The sequence below is a fragment of the Amblyomma mixtum genome, chromosome 1, assembly GCF_055824585.1.
Source record: "Amblyomma mixtum isolate Tamu chromosome 1, ASM5582458v1, whole genome shotgun sequence".
Lineage (NCBI taxonomy): Eukaryota > Metazoa > Arthropoda > Arachnida > Ixodida > Ixodidae > Amblyomma > Amblyomma mixtum.
Window position 1 is genome coordinate 272,656,007 of NC_143012.1, and position 16,068 is coordinate 272,672,074.

Below are 16,068 nucleotides of genomic sequence, written 5' to 3' on the forward strand. Positions count from 1 at the left end.
CATCTTGCTGTTCCGCCGCAATTGTGCGTACCCCTCGTGTCCGTCCATGTGGTCCTGTGCACCGATAATGCGCACTCACTACGAGCTGCCCATTGTGTGGTGAAGCCTCCTTACATATGGACACTGCTGCATTTGAGGGGGCTCCTCTGCTACTGCATCACACCTGTGAAGGAGGCCGCAGAAAGCCTCACTGTTTTGGAGCAGTTCCACTCTGATATTCCAAAAAGTGGGCATGCACTACAAAATGACGGAATGGTGAAAAGCCGTCACTGCTGCGCAGTTTTTCAATTAAAAGCAGACGACCACATGCTTATTTTTCATCAACTAAATTTTTGTTTTACTGCGGTGCGAAAGTTTCAAGAAGTGTTTTTGTAGCCATTCGACTTTTCAACCTTTGGATGATTCAAACATTTTTTCTATTTTTACTCTATTGGGAAATCAGTGCATTATTGATAACTTTTTAGACCACACTTCAGTAAAGCAACTTATCCCTGCCTTTCACCCATATTTTTTGTGCTAAAGCATCCAGCTACATTACCATACCTGAAGGAATTGGTGAGCGCTAAAAAACACGGAAAAGGGATGAACACACAGGACGAAGCATGGTGACATGGATACAAAATACTATTTGTATATATAGGTATCGATACAGCCAATTGTATTCAGTCTTGGATCACATTAAGGTGCACTTCTGATAATTCAACCAAAAATCTATGATCTCTTGAAGTTTGAATTAACGAGATGTCTACTGTATGTTCCATATATCCCACGGGATATCCCACTGAAACTGCCTGCACAGCCTAAAGCAAAGACACAAGCTAGCAGGCAACCTCAGTGTATGGAGTGTATGAGTGTATGGACCACTCCTGCCGAACATCACTACGTAAAACTGAGGTGTTAACTTCATGGCTATCATGAGGGGTGAGCTGCTAAGCAGCATGCACTGTGGGAGTTGGCCTCGCGCAAAGAGAGACCGGCAGCAGCTTCTAGTGCAATGGCAAAAGAGATGCTGGAGTGCAGGTAGACCACAAGGAGGAGGCTATTGTCGATAGCCAACAGCGACTCCGCAGCCCACCCAGCACCGAGTCCTGGCCCGATGACTTTGAGTGCAGCGCCGCCACCACCCTTGGCCTCTACGCTGCCCACCCCAGAAACTCTGCCCCAAGATAGCCACAGGCCCGATGGGGCTGTGGAGGCGACCAGAGGAGCAGCTGCCACCGAACAATGCCGGGCTGGAGATGGACCTCAACCTGTGGTCGCCTGAACATTGATTACAATTGCTTCTGCGCCCATTTCAGCGTTCGGAAGGCTTTTTAAGAAGGGGAGGGTGTGGGATACGAGTATACTGCACTTTTTCCCCAAGCCAGTGGCGAGTAGACCGGTGTCACAAAAGAGCACGGGCCCGCCAGCCGGCAGGGGGAAGGGAAGGCACTCCTGCATCTCCCCCATTCTGTAGACAAGGACATGACGCCACGACAGCTGAGCAGCCGATTGCACTGCGTTGGGTAGCACCCGGGGGATTAAAAACAAGTGCTCACGGCAGGAAGAGCTCTCCTGTGTCTTGCCTGCGACCATCAAGCAAAGGCTCCCTTCCTGTACACTAAAGAACCCGACACTCTAGACAATGGCTTCTTGGTGAGCCACTTGAACGTCTATTTTATCGCACAAAACATTCTTCCACACAGTGTTTTACCTTATGTGAGGTTAACAAACGGTTTCCTAGTGTGCTGTGCAGTTGCCTATTTTTGATCTGAACTTGCCGTGTGTGCAACTGTCCACCATGGGTTGGAGAAACATATTGCATACAACTAACGCCTGTGTGTAGCTGGCACAGAATCTCGCCTTCCCAGCCAGCTGTGTGTAGAATGACCCCGTAAGGCCTCTGTCTGCTGACATATGTAATGCACTATCTAAGACGACAGCAAATGTAAACACACCATTCTAACAAAACAAAGCTTGCCAATAGCATGCTGACACGAAACACTCATTACCGAGGATTAGGTCATCCACAGCTTCATCATCAGAGGCGTCTGGGATGTCCTCAAGATCTTCAGGCAGTGGAGCATCTCTTAAAGTGCAGAGTGGGTTGCGCTCACCATAAGGCACACTGATGAACACCTTTTTGTCCACAGGCACTTCATCCTCTGTGGATACACAAACAGGCAGACATTCTCCTTCAGCCAGACAATCACAAACATAAAGTGCTGCAGCTAAGAATTTTGCACCCACCATCACTGTATTATTTTTCGCAATGGTGCATGTCAAAATAAATCAATGAGAGGAAAGATTATGTTCAGTCAGCTTTCAATACGCAGCATTCACAAAAGGAGCCTTTCCGGTTAAGCAGGCCAAATACATCTCTGGATTTCGAGTAAATGCAGGAGCACTGATAAGTTTACATCCTGTAACAACCACAGCTCCAATTACTCTGTCCTTAAATTTCCAGAACAGAAAATTCACAGAAGCAATGCTACAATATCAGAAAAAAAAAAAATGCCGATAGTAAGCAAGGCCCGCAGCACTGCCAGAACACTTGAAACTAGTGCTAGGCACTTGAAGTTTATACACACAGAACATTAGTAATAAAAGTACAGCTAAAGCTTATGTGCTTACCATGCACTAATATGAAAATATTTTATCATGCAGAAGGATTGCATAGAATTAACATTAGCTCCTAGAAGACATGTAACTATAGCATTTTAATTGAAAGAGAGAGAAGTGTTAAAACAAATGCCATGTGGGCTCTTGGTCCTTCAATATTAAAGTTCTATGAGCTCACATTTTGTGCATTCAAATCAAATAAACAAAGCACAAAGCAATGAAAGCAGAAAGGGTGGAAATATTAGCCAATGATGATACTTCTCGGCAATGCGATTTTTGAGGGCAGCTGCCACAGTAGATGACCGCATATGGAACTCACAGTGCTGAACAGAATTGGCTCTGTATTTCCACATGGGCAGCGTGCTCAGCGATCCGCCACCACTGAGCCTCGCCTCGGGCGAACGGATGGCGGCACGCTCTCCTCTGATGCCATCTCTTAGCAGGTTGCCCCCACAGAACCTGTTTTCAAACTACCACTAGCTTTCATCTCCCACTGTGCTCCTCGTTCACTCGGTTAGCCGAACCATGCCGCTCAGTGCAGGAACAGGCACTTAAAGGGGCCATGACAGCCTACTTTCGCGCATACCCTGCTTACTGTATTTAATTCCCAACACATTAAATTACAATTCCCCAAAGTTTTACTTGATTCTGTGAGGTAGATATTTTTACGAATTTTTTACATTTCTTTTGCGAACTGCTTGCTGGTCTGGCAACCTCTGATTGCTGACGTCATGAAGGCATACCCGCCCCGTGTCATCTGCTGTGAGCTGTTGGCTGCATTGAGGTACATGTGTACAAACCGTGGACGGCGGTTGCTCGAAAAGTTTTTTTTAGCTTAGCTAAATAACAAGCATTTTTCATGTTTTCTTTTCGGAAGCCTTCAGCTTAGTATGTGAGCTTAGTGATCCTTGGGAAAGCAGACTTGCTCGTGGCACCCGTTTTCTGAATGATGAGGAAACAGAAATCGATGCACTCCAGCTTTACTATTTACACTTAGAAGTGTGTTATTAATTTGTTATGAGCGTCGTCTCTTTTGAGCAGTCAAGAGCCCCCGTATGAGAAAAGCGACACTTGCTGCACATGCATTCGCCAATGTGTGCCATGAAGGGCATGGCATTCTGTCACTGGCTACTAAGTTCTTGCCCGTTATTCATCGGCACGATAATTAAACTCCAATCATCACAGGGCAGCAATAGAGTAAGCTTGAGGCACGAAAAGAGCAGAGAAAAGTGTCGAATGCGACGGCTTCCCCACTGCATGTATACATGTGTAAGTCGAACATACAATCTTTTTGGCTCGTAGAACCCTTTTGCAGAACCAAGCCAATGACAAAACCCAATGCAACTCGAATGTTTCACTGCCCATACCGATGAATAGTCACCGCTGTCTAAATGAGTGCTTCAAAATAATATTACATTATTTAGCATTTACTGCGCTTGTGCAGTCCTTGCAGTGTGTGCGGACGGCTATTTGCACGTGCTAAAACTTGTGAATTTGCTCCCAACAATCGCTGAAATCACACACACGAATCCCACACTCGCTAGACCTCGTCACAAAAGGGGCCGGCAGTCCACCGTTCACTGGAATTTCAGAATCTGGCAGAAGTTCACCACTGATTACTATTAAAGTGTGAAGATATGAAATGCAGCTAAGGTACACACAAGCGCAGTTTTTCAGGCCGTCACCTCACCAGGTGTGAAGCTTTCGCTTGACCGCACAAGCCCGGGCAACGGCAGCAAGCGGTGACTGGCAGCGGCGTGCGGTGTTTTTTGTCCGTGTCACTTGCCTCACCGTTCGGTTCTATGCACAGGCACCAATTGAAAGCACATATTCGCTGGTGCATGCATGTCGTGTATGTCACCATGGCTAGCATAAGATCCAATAGGTTTCAAAATTTGTAAGTTTATAGAATGTCATACCAACTAGACCCTCACCACAGACTTCTGATTCCCACTAAGCTCACTCTTTACTACAGTGAGCGGCACCATTATCGGTCTAGTGTGACAGATCGGTGCGCCAGCGGTGGCATCTGCATAATGACCAGCCCACCTACCATTAATCGGCGTCGTATTGGCTTGGTGTGACTGGACCCTCCAATATGGAAGAAAAACTATATTACTGGTATTGGTTTTGCAGCAAAAGTCAGTCATATATGAGGGACGACTGCTACTTTGATCGCTAGCGAAAGTACAGGGGGCAAGAGACCTCACTGCGCCCAATGCAGCAAAGATAGCAGACGAAGTTGCTCCATGTATGCCCTTGTGACGTGACGAGAGCATTCAACACGGTGTTCGTCGCCGGTGGGAGGAGTTTCCATGTCTCAATTTCTATCGCATTTTTTGTAATATGCAGCGCGCCCTGGGCACCCAAATTTTGGAAATTGAATCATAGGCTCTTGTATTAAATGCTGAAGTACAAAATACAATATGAAGTACGACCGTGTCATGGCCCCTTTAAAAGCTGCACTCTAAAATGAAGTAGGATTAAAATTTAGCTTTGGATAAGAGTGCTACTAAAATAAACCTGGCTAGATTAGCCTCACTGAAGCTCTGCTCCAAGCAACCCATGCATGCCAAGTTGAACTTACCAGATCTGGCTCTCGCAGAGGTTCGAAGCGAAATATGCCGCATTCCCTTGTCCTGCGTGGCATCCTGACTGAAGCGGCCAAAAACAAGCGACACAAAGCCCCCAACATCAAGGCCTTTCGGGAATACCAGCTCCGTGCAGAAGGGATCCAAGTCCACATTGATGTAAACACGTGTCGCCATGAGGTGTAGTCCACAAGCCTAGAAAACGAGAACACGACCTTGCCCTAAAGATAGGAAGGTAATGAAGAGCAAATAAGTGCCGACGAGTAAACCAAGCAAATACGGGCTCATGCATTGTGTACAACCTACCATGCAGTTGTCCAATAAAACATTCACTAATCTGACACTGTGCAATATAGCTAGTTGGTAATTGATCATTGTAATTTAAAGGTGCCAAAAACCACACACACGCACACAAGACAAAAGAACAGAATGCTCTGTCCCATTCCAGAAAAGGGTTGCGAAACAGACAACACACAGAAAGCTAGACGGGACAGTCCTGCCTGTACCGTCTAGCTTTCTGTGTGTTGTCTGTTTCGACAACCCTTTTCTGGAAACATGCACCAACTAGCCCCCACAACAAATATTACTCTGTCCAATTCTCTATGTGTATGAATGAATGAGCGCGAGTTGTCACTATGTTGGTTCTTATTGTTCCTTGGAGCGTCATGTATATTTCCTTTTTTTGTTTGTTGCTAGTCAGCACCTGTCCTCGTGTGCTCATGTGTCTTTCCTTTCGTCCGCGTCAAAAGTCGTGCCGTTCCTTTTTGAAATGACATACCAACTGGCCCAAACATCAGTTCTACCAATGTTAAACTACATCTCAAAGAACGCAGACAATAATATGATACATTGTGAACGATACTTGCTCTCGATTAGGGAGAGTGATTGGAGCACAGGAATTTTTTTTAAACCCGGACAGATAAATACGGAAGTGTCAGTATGTGCATGCAACAGTCCAACGAGCAATACGAGACGCGCAGTGAACGTTTTTTGCGCACGTTCAAAGGTCACTTGCACTGGAAGTTTCGACAGTGATAGCAGTGCCAAAACAAAGAATTTGAAGCGCCATCAGGGAGCCGAATGCTTGGCACTGCAACGATTCCATCTCCTATGTCACCTGTCGAGGCACGAGCGTCCGCGCAATGCGGACGCTAACTACCGAGCGCGCTCCCCGTCCACGAGCCAGTGGGCCCACTGTGAACCAGCTAACACCATGGAGACGCAATGGCGTTTACTCTACGAACGGGGTCATAACTATGCTAATTAACGCTGCCTCTTAAGTCAATCTAGTCATTCACGGTTTTTTGTCACGTCGGCGAGGGCGAAATCTACGGGGCGCACACGAAACTGGTAAAACGAATGGGCATCCGAAAAACGAGCTCCTTAGTGTCATAAAATGGTAGGACCTCTGGCACATAAACTAACGGTCAATGCGAATTTCTGGGACCCAGCACAAACATGGTACACATAAATTCTTACAGAATGAAACCATGCAGAAACCCTTCAGGTCAGGCCACAACAAAAGCAAAGGTGGCAACGCTTGTTTCCAACATGTGGCGAGCATGCTCCATGAATTTTGAATAATCACAAAATCACAAGCTGCTCATCCTCACAGAAAGCCAGAGTAAAAAGAGAGTTCAAAAAAGTTTTAAATGACGACTTCGTTGTTTCATTCCACCGCGGCGCCGGAACCAGCAAAAGTGACTTCAAAAGTGGCATCCACAAGTCAGAGTATCTGCTCAGTTAAAGTGTACGCGCGGAACGGACCGCTCAAGAGGCAATAAATGGGCATAATACTCTGTAGATTGCACGCAAGCTTCGCATAAATGCATAGCTGCATACCTTATCGCTTCAGCAGACGGACTGTGGCTATTTACCGCACAAACAACCATTACAAATCGTGCATTAAAAACTCCAAGACCTACTAAACTACAGACCTGCACAGTGGTCCTGCTCCAGAGCGCATGTTGTAGTTCATAACTTTTCCGCTAGGATAGGAACATTACGGGCAGCGTGACCAACTCTGATACACTATGGTAACGAAGGCTCCGTAAACAATAGTAAGAAACTCTATGCCGTAAACACCCTTGATCTCAAAATGGCGGCTCATGGGCACCCCAGCGCCCCTGAATGCGGGGGGGCACACGAGTGCGTGACGTTAAATGACGTCACGTTTACGTAAACTTTTGGCGCGAATTATAAACCAGTCTGTTTTGTAGAATCCGCATTTTCGAGCCCGCGTCTCTTGAAGGTGTTACCTTTCAGCGCGAGCCAACCTTTGCCAGTTAAATGTGCTCGAGTTCCTGCTAGTCATGTCCTTATTTATGAGCAGTTGGAAGCCCAATAAAAGTGGCTGGCAAAGAAGGCAGCGTAGAAAGGCAGCAACCCTTGCAGACACAGGCTAAGCATGCATAATTCGCAACGCAAATACTGGCATACTGGCGCAAGTACCCTTACAAGTACTTGGTCTCTGAGTATGGCAAGATACGATCCACAAAGCACTGGCTCATGTGCACAGTTCACAACAGAATGTATGGCAAGTATCGTTTTCATATTGATGGTTTATTACATCAACCAAACAAATACAGTGATAAAGCACACCAATAAAAACGCATGTTACAGGCAGCACAAACAGTAGCACTGTTTCAGCTGGCTAATGTCAATGGTCGCAGTGCAGACAGGAAAAAGCTCTGAAGTGCTACAAATGTTGCCAGGTTTGCTTTGGTTTATGGGGTTTAACGTCCCAAAGCGACTAAGGCTATGAGAGACGCCGTAGTGGAGGGCTCCGGAAATTTCGACCACCTGGGCTTCTTTTACGTGCACTGACATCGCACAGTACACGGGCCTCTAGAATTTCTCCTCCAAAGAAATTCAACCGCCGCGGCCGGGATCGAACCCGCGTCTTTCGGGTCAGCAGCCGAGCACCATAACCACTGAGCCACCGCGGCGGCCACAGGAAAATTTAAATGCACAGAAAACATGCTATGACAACTTTAATGGAGGCAAAAATGACATCAAATAAGCGCACCAAGATACACATGGGGCATATAGCACTGAGACTACTCTTCACATTTCATTTCTTCAACTGAAAGAATATAGCAGATATGTTTGCACCTGCATGACAATATTAAAAGACAAGTATTAGCATCAACAAACCTGTTCAACGCTACAGCATTACACCATACATAGGGCCTGCGGACAACCTCGAGACCTGCTTCTTGTCGCTAACCGGAGTAATTTGAAGCAATTCTAATCAAACTAATACATACATGAAGTGTAGTTTACAGTAAAGTGCAAGGGCATTAAGTACCGCCAGTCCGTCCTTGAGTAGGCACAGCATCGGGACGCAGTCATCCTGGCCGCAGATACGCAGACGGTTCGAAGTGCTTGGAACAAACCCTCAGGTCTCGCAGCTGGCACGGCGTCTTTTCCAGGCTGAGGTTGCGGCAGAACCCATGTTTTGCACGTGGACATGATGTAGCATGCACGTTATACAACTGCATCGAAATGAATACCATATACTCCAAACGTCAATACGTCATGATTCCTTTCACCTAAATGCAGTACATTATATCATAACTATTGCAGTAAATGCTCCCACCAAGCCTCAGAGTGCGGTTACGCTCGTCCTGATACCACGCGGCTAGCTGCTTTTCTACGCTCAAAATCTGACGAGAGCGAAGCAGCGAAGTAAGTTTAAAGCTGCATTGAAGGTTATGTATATGCAGAACGGCAATAACTACTGCTGACCGAATTCAGTTAAGGCACGGTCGAGGCGGTGCACATGCACGTGGTTGAGTTTTAATACTGTCAGTTGCGAGGGGATCCTCAAATTGGCTTCACAGCGTTGGAAAACCCATTAATGTCATGCTCAGAGGTGTTAGGCAGCATAGTTGATTTTAAATTGACCTTGCGGTCAGTAGAAGGCACGTGGTTGCTCCTGAGAGCCCGGCATCAAGTTCACGTTGGTGACAGTCGGCTGCACGAAACTAAACTATAAATAAGACAAATGGTGGGCCTCTTTCGCACACCTTAGGACTGCAAGTGCGTGTCCTACGGCTTACTTAAATATCCCCGCTAACATCAAGCCAAGTACGCATGAAACGGTTACAGCTACGAAACAGGCGCGAAGAGCTCGACAAAAGCACATCTAGAGCAGACGACAACGACAAGAGCTCACCTGTGAAAGTCCAGCGGGAAGCGGTGTAGTAAGACACCGACGGTACAGTCCACGCTGTCGCAGTGTGCCACGGAGCAAAGTTTCTGCACATGCCACAAGCTCATCTTGAAATGAAGAGCTAAGCGCTTCAAACGAACAGCGCGAAGCGTCACCCAACGACGGGAAAAGGTTTCGCACTGGCCGTACACAGAAGGAAACGATAGAACCAATAAAACTGCTGCAGCGGTGTAGCGGGGTGCAAATCTTACCAAACGGTGACAAAAATTGGTGTGGTTTAGCTCTGGTTAAAGCTGGTTGGTTGCGAAAGCAATACAATGTTATGTCTTCGTCTCCTAGCTTCATTCCGTATAGCACGGCTGGACTCACATTCTGAACTTGAAGTGGCTTGCTCTGATTCTCGTCGTTTTCGCAAACGTTCTTCTCGTTGTTCCTCTGTTTCCTGGGCATGTTTTTCCGCTTGGCTTCATTCCGTTTAGCTTGCCTAATCCCAGCTTCTGAACTCGATACAGCTCGTTTAGCTGTTTCGGCTTCTCGTCGTTTCCGCAGTCGTTCTTCTCGTTGTTCTTCCATTTCTTGGGCACGTTGTAACCTCTTTCTTGCATTCTTCCTAGCTTGCTTGGCTGTCGCCTTAGAGTTCAACTGTTCAGAAGCAGTAGAGCAACTAGATTCAGATATAGACTCTTCGTCAGTGACTTCCATGGCGAGACTCCTCGAGGAGCGCGGCTAGCCACCCTAGCGCGGCACTACCGGCTCCTCCTGGTTGCGGTGGAGAGAGCAAGCTGATGTCACGCGTCGCCACAGCAACGGAGAGGCTGACGTCACATCATCTGTTATGCGCGGCGGCCGCTCCTCGAGAAGCAGGGGGGTCCACGGGCCACGGAACGAGCGGTTAGACCTGGCGTAGCATTGCTTTCGCTATAAAAAGCGACGAGCAAGGACGACAAAAACTTTTCAAAGAGGCCATTTCAAGATCGGCGAGCTTTCCCAGGCACGCGCCGTTGCAGACAGCTGGCGATAAGGAATCGCTTCGTAACATGCTTCGTTGATATATATATATATATATATATATATATATATATATAGCTCTTAGCAGCGGCTTGGCAGTGCGTCAGCACTTTCCGCAGCGGCGCGGCGGCCGTTCACTTCGCCGCGGTTAGCGGGCACGCTCCGTTTGCTCGAAACACCGTTGAGAGCGTTGCAATTTGGTAGCGCACGAGCGTAGTCACGTGGTATTTTTTCATATTTCGCGGGCTTTCTTTAGATGCCGGAAAAAAGGACCCCGTAGGAGATACGATGCTACAATAAACTGGATCGGTTGGTTATAAACCTGCTCTACAACCTAACTTAACGGTCTTGGCACTAAAATGATCATTTGAAAATTTGCATAATTAAAATTAGTTAATTAACTATAAGCGCAATAAAAAAATATTCTGAGGAGCGCCACATGATGGCGAACAATGTATCGTTGATTTCAGCGGGCTGCGGTTTACCGCTTTTTTTAAATACTTGGTTCAAGTTACGTGAAACACCCTGTATACATACACACGGAGAACAGCGTTTTTGGAATCAAACAACTTACTAGTGCCACTCTGTGTTCCCGAAAAAATTCGACTTTCCCGCACCAAGTAGCTCACCGGCCCACGATGCTTTGAGCGTCCATGGTGGCTAAGATGCCTTGACGGCCGCGTGCATGGAGGAAGGAAAATTCAACACACCCGACGACCCCTGGGTGCTGCCGCAGTGAAAGTTTAAGCGAAGGAACCCCTCCTTCGCCACCGCCTTCTATTCGGGTCTCGCCGGAAAGCGAACACACCCCTTCTGCGTCTTAACGTTGATGGCGGTCTCCGCCATCCGCTGCAAATACTTGCTCACAGTGGTTGGGCTACGCCGACGTTTGCCTCATTTCCTATACGGTGCGTTGAAACCACGAAACTAACCGGTGGCGAAGAAGCGCAGCGAGTACGCACAGCACCTGCCGCAGCACCTGCCGCAGCACCGACAACGCACTCACCTGCACATCTCCCAGTTCAACAGCGCGCAGCCATTGTGCAGTCTTCTTGAAGCGTCGAAACAACTCGTCCCGCACGGCAAAACCGTCATCATGCATTGCTTGCGAGGAACAGCCCCCATTTTCGCTCACAAAGATTGTGAGCGGTTTATGGGCTACCTTTTTCGCTCTCAAGTTTCAGCCCGCATAATTAGGTGCGCAACGCCACCACTACTAAAGAGAAAGAGACTATAGAGAAAGAAATAGGTTAGCGCTACGCATGGGTTCCCATTGGTGACGCCATACGAAGGTAGCAACTATTCTGTGCATCACCTGCACTTTTTTCCTTGCACAGTGGAGAACCTGCAGCACATAGGCAAATTTGGCAAATAAAAAAAAATGTTGCAGACTTGAGCCCGAGCAAACACTGATAGTTCCCTACCCATCCAAGCCTGGGCTTTTTGCCGCCGCGGTGGCTCAGTGGTTGTGGTGCTCGACTGCTGACCCGAAAGACGCAGGTTCGATCCCGGCCGCAGCGGTCGAATTTCGATGAAGGCAAAATTCTAGAGACCCATCTACTGTGCGATGTCAGTGCACGTCAAAGAACCCCAGGCGGTCGAAATTTCCGGAGCCCTTAACTATACGGCGTTTCTTATAGGCTGAGTCGCTTTGGGATGTTAAACCACAATAAACCAAACCAAACCAAGCCTGGGTTTGCCGCCTCGTGGAGGTTATCTGTGTATCCCAGTGGGCTCCACTGTTGCGAATTTGGTGAAGAGGAACCCCTAGGCAGCGAAGGGTCCCGCAGTCCCAGCTTATGCCACCATAATGACTTGGCGTTGTACTCCAATGGCCCAACCAAAACCCCTTGGATTTATCTAAATTAAGGGCCGCACCTGATGCCTCGCAAAACTGTTCAGTCAAATGTATAATGCCTCAAGCACACTCGTTTTGTCAGAACAAAAGAGGGTGACATCATCTGCATAGGCTAAAATCATAATTTCACATTGCGCCAGGGAGAAACCACGGATAGTTGCGCTGCTAATACTACTGAGGCAAAGGGGTTCAAGATATAGGGCAAACAACAAAGCCGATAATGGACAGCCTGGGCGAACAGATAATTTAAATGGAATAGGTTTGGTTAGCTCTTGGTTAACAATTAGCCTTCCTTGTATAGGACTCTTTATAGCACAGTCTTATGCCCCTAAGCAAAACACCTCCAATATTTGCATGCTCTAAGACCACAAGCAAGAAATCGTAACGAACTTTATCAAAGGCCTTAGCAAGGTCAATCTGAATTAGAGCTACTTGTCCGGTCTCATCTGATACTGTCCCCAACACTGAACGTGCAATATGAATATGGGTTTGGATGCTGCGGCCTCTGATACCCCAGACCTGATGCGTGCATATTATGTGAGCGACAGCCAGCTGCAGACGATTGCGAAGAACCTTTGCAAAAAGTTTGTAATCTACATTACAGAGGGAAATTGGACGATATCCATCAACAGTTTTCAACCGATTTGTATCAGTGCTTTTTTGGAATTGATATAGCACCAGAATAGAAAGTGTGTGTGTGTGTGGGGGGGGGGAGGGGGGGGAGGGGGGGGGGGGCAAAAAACCAACACCGTAAGAAGCCTGGAAAATCTCCATCAAGACAGGCGCTAGGCAAGGGAAAAATGTTTTTTTTTAGAACTCGCTAGTAATGCCATATGACCCATCAGTTTTCTGAGCCGTCAGGTCAGGAATGGCAGATTTAATTTCGTCCAAAGTGATAGGCCCCTCCACAACAGCACGTTGCTCATCGTCAAGTCGGGGAGAGGCTTCGAATAAGCGACTGTAATCTGATCTCATATTTATACCCGCGCAACCCCCTAACAGCTTCCGATAATAGTCAAAGAAAGCATCAATAATACCAGGGCCATCGTTGTATGTGCAACCACCGTACTGAATTTCCAATATTTTTTTAGCAAGAGCAGTCTGCCTTTCGTCACTCAGGGCCCGTCGAGATGGTTACTCATGCAGAAACCTACGGGACCGAGACGTTATCAAGGCCCCTTTGTATCTTTCGGTTTCAACATGCTGAAGCTCTGCTTTTATGGTCGTGATATCTTCTACATAGACACCTTAGCTAATCCTCGCTAACTCATGTAGCTCTACTAATGCACGGCCTAGCTCTCGAAGGTGAAGACTCCTAAAAAACGCGATTCTTGCTGAGGCTTCAATAGCAATGTTTTTTGTTTCTTGTTTAAAGAAGTCCCATTTTTGCAAAACTGGGAGACCACTGCGTGACCATGCGCCTTTCAAGAAAGTAGATGCAGCACGTTTGAAGATTTCATCTGAGAGCAGACAGCTATTCAGCTTCCACAGCTCCCATCGAGGATGGAGTATGCGCCGACTGCGCCTCTCTATCTAAAGAGACGCCATGCAGTTATCACTGAAGAATATGGGCCGCGCCCAGGAACCAAAAACACTGGCTGACATGTCTGCTGAAACGTAAATCCTGTCAAGCCGAGCACTAGAGGAGCACTGAAAAAAAGAGATTGAATGTTATGTCCCTTATCTTGCCCAACATCCACCAGGCTGCATTCGAATGCCAAATCAGTAAGTAAAGCAGCACTATAGGGTCATAACGCTTACTTAACACTGCTCGGTCTTCATACCTACGAACACAATTAAAATCACCCAATAGCATAATTTTACGATCATTGCACAAATGGCCAACTAGTGACTGGAAAAATAGCCTTCTATCACGCTGTTTTACAGGAGCATAAACACAAATAATTCACCGCTGTACACCCGAAATTGCGAGGTCATAGCAGATAAGCCGGCCGTCATCATCTGTGCGATACGACACGGCAGTAATCCCCAATGTGTTGAGCAGCTTCAGTCTCCTCATCAGTGGACAGCTTGGTTTCCTGGATGGCTGCCACACTCACACCCCATTTCTTTAAAAGATGCCGCAACGGATGTTGCCTTCGACGGTTGCGCAAACCCCTAATGTTAAGGACCTGAAATGCTGTAACACCCGCCATTTTTGGTGCTTGTCTTGTTTAACGCCATCCCCTGCACTCGGGTGACCGGCCTGCAAATCGGCGGCCTTTGGGGCAAACATCGCCCTTCGTTTTGAGGTTACCCTTCCCAATGCCACCACACCAGGTGCTTTCTGCTCATCGCCATCGACACACACCTCATCATCTGCAGGACGCTTCAAAGGTGCGCTGTTGTCCATCGCCTCTTCAGAGACAGTCAAGGCTTCGGCCCATGAAACCGAGTGGAACACGTCGCTCGCAACCACGCTGACAGCCGACGGGGCACCGAATATACTAGAGGCTGACACTTCAGGCGACACACTACTGCATTCTGGCGACGGCATGTCGCACATTCACTGGCTGTAGCGCCTCCACTGCCTCTACATAAGGGGTGTTCTGCTCTCGTGATCGCTAGGTGACAGATGGCTCCTGAGCAGCAAGCACAGGACTCAAAGTAGCAGGCCCAGGTAGCCCCGGGTCTGGTGGCTTTGGGTCTGGAGACGGGGATTGCTGTTTTTCCGTACTTGCAGGCGCTCCCTTGCAGTTATTCGATGCAGAAGCCTCTGGCCCATCTTATGGTTTCTGTACAGTTTTCTTTAAGCGTTATAAAAGTCCAATTGCTTTGTTCGTCCATGTGTCATCGTCCGTCCATCGTCTGGCTGTCTGCTACGACTTCAACGTCAAATGAACGAGACCTCGATGCGAGGTGTGAAGAAGAACCAATCATCTTTACTGGATGAATATAAGCTAGCTTTGTGGTTTTGCTTTGCTGTTGGCACAGTGCGTTGAGAAAGGGCAGTGTATTAAAAGGATAACACGAAGTACCATCTTTCCGCCGCTAAGCCTCCTCTTCCACTGTTGACGAGTATTAGGCCGAAAGGCTGTAAGACGTACTGCATACCAGTCTTTCTCTTCGTAATAGAAGAAAGAGGAATAGAGTAAAGCTTATCAGATTTATTTCACAGCCAGAAAAACGAGGCGCAAAGTTCCACGAGACGCATTTCCAACCCCCGCACGAGGTCTCCTTTGATCTTTGCTTGCAAGTAGTTTTTTGGTGACAATACTTTAAAAAATGACCAATAGATTATGTGTAATAAACACGTGCAGGCATTAATCCAAATTAGGTACACAAATTTGCAGACAACGCAGTTTTAGTTTCCATTTGCAGACCACTCTTCGTAGGAGTAAATATCATCACCATGGCAGGCGGAAGAAGACAAAGCCTAATGGCGGTCGTGCGTGAGTATTAGCGGCAGTGTCGGTCCCTTGTGTACACGAGACTTGAGATGGCCAGACGCGGATGAACTCGAGCTTTTCGGAGTAGACGAGCAGGACGTAAGGAATGTTCGCTTTTACTATGCGCTGCCTCTACTGCACCGACGAGCAGAGCTTTGGCTTGTGTGCGTGTAACCTGCACGGTCACCGTCCACACACCTGTCCAGAGCGCTCAACGGAAGTGCGCTGTTGTCCATTTGTGGCACTCGAGGCGGAGTGCCCGACGCAGTCTAGCTTTATGAGGAGTTAAGAAACAGTTCGTGGGAGGTCTTGTTTTGAGCCTCTCGTAAATGACGCGTGTGCCTCAAGACAGGTGTGTGCGTCCGGCTGTATGTCAAAGCTCGCACCATGCTGAAGAGGTGTTGTGACGCTAGCGAAGGGCCCTCGCAGTTGGCCACTGCTCCC

At 47.6% G+C, this 16,068-nt stretch overlaps 1 protein-coding gene across 3 annotated transcripts in view; it reads right to left on the bottom strand.

Annotated features, from left to right (window-relative positions):
• Positions 1–7,186, bottom strand: part of LOC149371700 (uncharacterized) — a 44,945-nt gene extending 37,759 nt beyond the window's left edge. Inside the window, exons 1-3 of one of the 3 annotated variants that reach the window (XM_089565946.1) lie at positions 7,130–7,186; positions 5,189–5,413; positions 1,992–2,144 (exon numbers count right to left, since the gene is read on the bottom strand). In XM_089565946.1, the coding sequence (XP_089422072.1) occupies positions 1,992–2,144; positions 5,189–5,369 (334 nt within the window). In that variant the 5' untranslated portion in view covers positions 5,370–5,413; positions 7,130–7,186. Of the gene's footprint in view, positions 1–1,991; positions 2,145–5,188; positions 5,414–7,034 lie in introns of all 3 variants that reach the window. The other 2 variants (XM_089565945.1, XM_089565947.1) reach the window with 2 other exon arrangements.
• Between the last annotated feature and the right edge of the window lie 8,882 nt (positions 7,187–16,068).